This window comes from Dichomitus squalens (genome assembly GCF_000275845.1).
Source record: "Dichomitus squalens LYAD-421 SS1 unplaced genomic scaffold DICSQscaffold_1, whole genome shotgun sequence".
NCBI lineage: Eukaryota > Fungi > Basidiomycota > Agaricomycetes > Polyporales > Polyporaceae > Dichomitus > Dichomitus squalens.
Window position 1 is genome coordinate 2,245,493 of NW_006766883.1, and position 6,103 is coordinate 2,251,595.

The following is a 6,103-nucleotide window of genomic DNA, read 5'->3' on the forward strand; positions in this document are numbered from 1 at the left end:
CGCTTGTCCTGCTGCACTCACGCTATGACAGGACGCGCCTGTCGATTGCGGTCTTCAGGAAGAGAACGAGAATGAGCTAGTGTGCGCCCTCGAAGTCTACCCATCCTGCGACTTTTCATCGGTGTAGCAATTGCATGATAAACGCGGCGAGCGAGGGAACATCGCTCTGCGCAATCGGCCGATGATCCATTGCTGGACCATATTCGGCGTAGTAAAAGCGGACGGCTAAATCAGGAAGCGCATTGTGTCAAATGCAGTTCACACTCAGACTCCGCTAGCATCCTCTGCCCTGGGTCGCGAAGGTGCTCACCACAAGACTCAGACAAGACAATGCAAATGCAAATGGTACTCCGCCGACGGCGCGCACACCACCTTGTTCGGCGATTGGGGAACACAGTGGCCGGAGCCTGGGAAGCACTCCGAGTCACCTGGACGTCCAGCAGACGTGTAACAGAAATCTCTTAGGCCGTGATGGTATTCACTAAGTGCATTCATAGCAGATGACGGTAGACTAGACAAGCAGAGCAATACTCCTGCAGGAAAATACGCATAAGTCAGTGGGAAAAGCCAAGTTTGATTACAATCCGTGTGCGATCCACAAATAGACCCGCTGTGTAGGACGATGAGGTAGACGTAAGCGTAGATGGGATGACTAGTAAGCAATGGACAGTCAAAATGTACGTGTTAAGCAAAAGCATGGGCATACGGAAATGAAAGCAAGAGAACAATGGGAAAGCGTGTCTTAAGCTCGGGCGTAGGCGTTGGGCTTCCGCTGCGCCCGCGCCTGTGCCTCGTACTGTCGGAGTGATTCCTCCGCTGTCCTCCGCCGCCGGGCTTCTTCCTCGGCATTCTGCTCCGCCTGTAACCGGCGACGCGCTTCTTCTTCGAGCATATTCTCCGCAACCTTCAAAGCAGCCTTCGCCCGGGCCGCATCCTCCTGAGAAGCCGTGAGCTGGTCGGACAGCCGCAAGGATGCATTGACAGCGTCTTGCGACTGCCGCCGGAGCCCTGCCATCTCCATCTTGAGTCGCTCAATGGTGGAGTCGGGGTGATCGGTGTTGGAATAGCTCGAAAAGGCCCCATGGAGGACTGATCGGCCAGACTGGCCTTGCGACCCAGAATACGTACGGTGGCTGGACCCCGAGTAGGAACTGGAGTTGCGATTATGAGCGCGAGGATCATACTGGTACGGCATATCCTCCGAACTCGAGTAGTCGTCATCGGAAAACTGAGGGCCGTCGCCGTCTTCCCAGTCCATATCGTCCTCGTCCTCGTCATATAGCCTGCGAGAACGCATCGTAGATGTCTGACTGAATGACCTACTGTCCACCGGCCTTAACTTCGCGATAGTGGAGACAGACTTTTGAGGATGGGGATGTGGTGGCGCACTCGAAGGTGGCGGTGGTGGGGGCGGCGGGTGTGATGGCGGCTGATGCGATTGCTGATGATGATAGTGAGAGTTGGAATGAGAGGGTGGTGGTTGCGAATGAGCATGGGGATGGTTTGGTGGTGGTGGTGGTGGTTGAGAGTGTGGGTGGCCCTGCGTAGGTGAATGCCCATATGGATGAGATGGTGGTTGAGAATGTGGATGTGATGAGGGCAACGCGTGAGGGTGAGGGACAGAGTGCTGATGTGGATGAGAATGGTGGTGTGGTGGTGGTTGTGAGTGAATATGGGACGAATGTTGCATGTGGGGATGAGGTGGTGGCTGAGACTGCGGGTGCGGCGATTGGGAGTGCATATGAGAATGCTGGTGAGGATGCGGCGGCGGTTGTATGTGTGAGTGCGAATAGGCATGCTGCGGAGGACTGTGCGAAGAGTCATGGTGAGGGTGTGTCTGATAATGGTCTTCGGGCGAAGGATGTGACATGTGAGAGGGAGGCAGGGATCGCACCGAAGCAATACCATTATAAACGCCATTCGAAGACGACATCATTGTAGACGTTGATGGTGGGCCAGATTGCGACATTTGCGACATCGGAGGCGTAGAGTACGCAGGCAGAGGAGGCGGATGGACTTGCATTGGAATAATGACGGTCGGAAGGCCCGATCCCAAACCAGGCCCAGGGCCGTTCTCAGAGTACTCGACTTTATTCGATCTGCCTCCTCTCTTCCTTGGACGCTTCGTTCCGGGGGGTGCTTCGAGGTTGACAGTCCAGTACGACCCGAAACCAGGATCGGAGGGCGGGCGAGGTTGTCGCTCGAACAGACGATTGAGTGAGAGATGGTGCCTCACAGATTGCTGAGCCATACTTTCAGCATCATTCGAGGGGAACTTGATAGAAGGGGGCGTGTGTCGAAGCGAATGGAGGACATACCTTCCATGCGGGACCCGCCGTCTTATAATATGGATACTTCCTCTCCATGGCAGCATATATCTCCCGAATTGTCAACCGCTTGCGTGGGCTTCCAAGGATGGTGCAGCGCAGAATAACGGGAAGTGTATGTTGAGGCCGGCCATCTGTATCTGGGAGACACGCGAGTGTGTCGGGGCAGTCTGGATGGGGTTCATGGGCGCGAATGACGACCTCGGCACGTGGTGGTGGTGGCCTCAGCTCAACTGCAGTACTACTGCTCTCCGAGGTCTTTTCGGTAGGCGAAATAGTAGGGCTCGTGGTGGTGGGAGAGAGGACGGCCTGCAACCTGGGTGATGGAGGGAAGGAGAGGACGTGAGGTCGAGAGAAGCGTGGGCATGCGATGTAGTACTTGCCTGATGGACGGTTCATAGGAAGAGTCCGGGTTGAGGAGGTTGTTGAGGCTGGCCATGAAGGCGGGGCGGGGGGGAGGGAGGAGGGAGCGACGGCGGACTAGTGTGACGGGGGAGAGGAAAAGGCAAGAGTAGGCGCACAAGTTGAGCTTGTGGGTCCATGACCCCCACTAGCCCTTTGTTTCGTATTAGATCCGACACCCGATCCAAACAAACGCACAGCCCTAAATTTACCAGCCATTCGCCCGAGCCTCGCAACATACACATATCGCAGCCTACAACGTACTGTACGTCCCTTTCCGCATCTTTGTGTATTTTTCCGTGATTTATGGACACGAATATAGAGTAAACCAGCGCACCCAAAACACAACAGCGTTTGATGTGGTTTCTCGGACTTCCGCGTGCCCGACTCGGAGGCACAATCGGAAACAAGCCCTAAAATACTGATCGCGAACTGATTATCCATAACGAGCGCGATTGCAATGCCGAGGATTCTCCTGCAGCTGTTTCTACGCAACCAGGCTTTCGTCTTTCGGTGTCCACAGCGGGACCAACCAAATTCGCAGATGCTCACTCCCATCAGGATATGTATATAGGTATAAACCAGCGGATAAAGAAATTTCTCTCGGTACGACGCGCAGGTGCAACCCGCTGACGAATGCGCAATCTGATAAGCTGGTGGTGGGATCGTTGCTGCCAACCGAAGCGCTCTCTGCTCGCACGCAAAAGAGCGCGGCTAAGCCTATTCAGGAAATATACAATGTACACACGCGCCGTCCAAGCAACGGTAATCGGCGTCAGTGGCGAATCGGTAGCCGCTGCTTGCCGTCATCAGTTGAAGTACATCCAGTCTGTGGTATATGATCCGGCCTGTCTACTTAAGCGGGCTGAAGGGGAGAGGTTCAAGGATGATAGAATCCATCAGCATAGAGAACTCCGCAGTCTAAATGAGAACGCCGGCAGCTCAGCAACTCGTCCCATTTGTTCCTTTGTGGATCTGAACGTACCTTTGACACCGTCTCCGACCAGCCGTCCAAAACCCAAGCCCTCTCGCGCAATTCCTTTCGGCTTTGAAGATCACTGATATTGTTAGGTGAGACGAGACAAAGTGACATGATCGACAGGTACAATGCAAATCAAAGCACTTACGGGTACTGCCACATGTGATGCACCTGGTGGAGGCGTCCAACCTGCGAGAACCAAGCCCCAACGGGCTCGACAAACTTACGACGCGCTTCGATACCCTTGCGCCTATCACGCAGTGTCAATTGCTTGTCAAAGCATATGGTACGCGGTTTACGTACCAGGTGTGCTCCCACTGCAGCAACGTGCCAGGGTGGAGTTGATACGTCCGCAACTCAAAAATGCCGCCTTCAGCGCGCGGAGGAACAGTTGGGAAAAAAGCGAACTCCTGGCAGAGCTGCTGATTCCGTGACGTCAGATAAGGTATCAACTTGCGGTAGGCGTTGAGATGCTAGGGTAGCAGTCAATCAAATCGTGATGGTGAGGGTCGAATGCGGCAGCATAAATGGGGGGGCACTTACCTCAGAGTTCTTGATCTTCTGGGTCGTCTTGTCGTAACCAGAGTAATTCTCGTACTCCAAGATATGGTCTGAAATAGCTGCCAGTCAGAATGCTCCGCCGCCTGAGGAAGAGCGCCACGTACAGAACACATCCTGATCGCCAACCACGGTTTCCCAGCTACCGGTAAGCTTCACATGCAACTCTGGATCATCCTTGATAGCTGTATAGTACGCCTCCCTGAAGCTGTCATGAGCACGCGTCAGAACTGGTGAAGGACGAAGTAAGCTTACGCGGCTTTCTTGTACTCTTGCACCGAATCGGGCTTGACCTTGTGTACTGCAAGAGCAGCCCCCCCGTCAGACAAAGGTACGTCGAAGCACTTTCATGACGAACCTTCGAAGCCATGGACATACTTCCCCCTTGCCACGAGCCTAGAATGCTGCTGGATTTGCACGTCACCCTCTTGTTTCGCTTCCGGAGATCCATGTAATAAGGACTACGCGCAATAGCGTCACTTCTTGACGTCCTACACAGATGAGGTCCCTACCTGAACCGAGATAGCCCTTCTGGCATGGGTCTGTACTGCCACTCGAGGAGTGTGCTTCAGTGTTTGTGCGCCCAGACGAGCCAACATGATGGCGTTGCGTGTCTTGCGGAGGACCGAGTTAAGTGACAGAGGTGTTTAAGGAGTGTTAAGCACGGACAGACAGGTCAGTAGACCAGCAGAGACTTGGAAGGTATAGATGGACAGCAGAGAGCAAAGCGGCCGGAGGATGGGACGCGTTGGTTGCGGGGTAGCTCATATGCCGCGGGCGGGGCAACTGCAACCGCGCGTCTCCACGTGGCTGCGTACCTGTGGGGCGTCTAATGCCCTGTCGGTGGTGGCCACCGCTCTCGACATCGCTGGGCCGCCAGTGATCGACGTTGTCCCCAACCAAGCCGTTTTCAGGTCGCCATGATCACCCGCGAACAGATCTGGAGGGCGTTCCAAACAGTTGCCGTCCCCGTCCTGCTCGGACTGATCGCTCGCCAGATTTGGCCGACCCAAGTAGAAGAAACGCCCAAATCCCTCTATCTTCCCCTCCTCGCCGACATTGACTTCATGCCTAGGAAGCTCCCAGTGACCTACCGCACTGATGCCTCCGACTTCGACGCGTATGAACGGATTTCAGTGCTTCAAGATGTCGTCTCGCAGGGAAGCCCCAACGTCACTGCCGTGATCCTCAACTGGTCTCGCTTCCCGAACGTCATGCTCATCACTTCCCTCTTGTGCGGACCCTGGCTCCAAGGAACAATTGCCGAGGTGTTCATTTGGAACAACAACCCGAGGAGGCTCACTTACGAAGTGTGCATACCATGCTCATCCCAAACGCTCGTTCATCCGGGCCGACTGAAGGTTTCTTGCAGGATATGAAGAACACGGGATGTCCTAAGTCGAAGTTGCGGATTCATAACGCTCCTGCAAACTCGCTCTTTCAGGGGCGATTCCTCGCTTGCGCTCAAGCCAACACACCCTACTGCTTCATCCAGGTGAGTGCACGCGCGCCGTCCTCCCCCATTTGAGCGGCTGATATATACTTCACAATGCAGGACGACGACTACCTCATCCGCCCGGAGATCATTCAATCCCTCCAAGCCCGTATTTCCGAACCCGATGCTTCCCGGGCCATACACCTGTTGCCGCCACACGAGCATCTCTCGACGACGTTACGGGAGACACATGTTTCAAGATCTCCCGATCGGGAAGTCTCGGACATCCACACGTCGTTCGCCTGGCTAGGCCATGGTACGATGTTGCGTCGATCAGAGGCGCAGGGTTTCCTCAATCTCTTACGGCACTTGGATGCGCCCGCTGATGACGTGCATATGGCC

General features: G+C 54.9%; 3 protein-coding genes across 3 annotated transcripts; 1 reads left to right on the forward strand and 2 right to left on the reverse strand.

Annotated features, from left to right (window-relative positions):
- Positions 1-742: 742 nt before the first annotated feature.
- On the reverse strand, positions 743-2,766 carry DICSQDRAFT_142725 (uncharacterized protein; the record flags this gene model as incomplete). Its single annotated transcript, XM_007360514.1, has 5 exons — positions 743-1,388; positions 1,968-2,016; positions 2,059-2,242; positions 2,319-2,636; positions 2,707-2,766. The coding sequence occupies 5 exons, from the start codon at positions 2,764-2,766 to the stop codon at positions 743-745; spliced, it is 1,257 nt and encodes a 418-aa protein (XP_007360576.1).
- A 619-nt stretch (positions 2,767-3,385) lies between these two features.
- On the reverse strand, positions 3,386-5,032 carry DICSQDRAFT_76606 (NIPSNAP-domain-containing protein). Its single transcript, XM_007360515.1, has 9 exons — positions 4,779-5,032; positions 4,625-4,727; positions 4,522-4,567; positions 4,374-4,468; positions 4,252-4,319; positions 4,012-4,181; positions 3,857-3,958; positions 3,715-3,787; positions 3,386-3,650 (listed from the first exon to the last, which is right to left on the reverse strand). Exons 1-9 carry the CDS (start codon positions 4,863-4,865, stop codon positions 3,582-3,584), a joined length of 813 nt encoding a protein of 270 aa, XP_007360577.1. The 5' UTR covers positions 4,866-5,032; the 3' UTR covers positions 3,386-3,581.
- A 154-nt stretch (positions 5,033-5,186) lies between these two features.
- On the forward strand, positions 5,187-6,091 carry DICSQDRAFT_164989 (uncharacterized protein; the record flags this gene model as incomplete). The annotated part of the gene is made up of 3 exons (XM_007360516.1): positions 5,187-5,576; positions 5,639-5,761; positions 5,822-6,091. Coding segments are annotated over 3 exons (783 nt in total), but the record flags the coding sequence as incomplete, so codon positions are not given.
- Positions 6,092-6,103: the final 12 nt, after the last annotated feature.

What these genes read in the sequence shown, in the direction of transcription:
- DICSQDRAFT_76606 (XM_007360515.1), bottom strand. Translation starts at nt 4,865, where the DNA reads ATGTTGGCTCGTCTGGGCGCACAAACACTGAAGCACACTCCTCGAGTG. An exon ending in GTATGTCCATGGCTTCGAAG is followed by an intron (nt 4,568 to 4,624) that starts GTTCGTCATGAA and finishes CTGCTCTTGCAG; the next exon opens with TACACAAGGTCAAGCCCGAT. An exon ending in CAAGAGTACAAGAAAGCCGC is followed by an intron (nt 4,469 to 4,521) that starts GTAAGCTTACTT and finishes TGACAGCTTCAG; the next exon opens with GGAGGCGTACTATACAGCTA.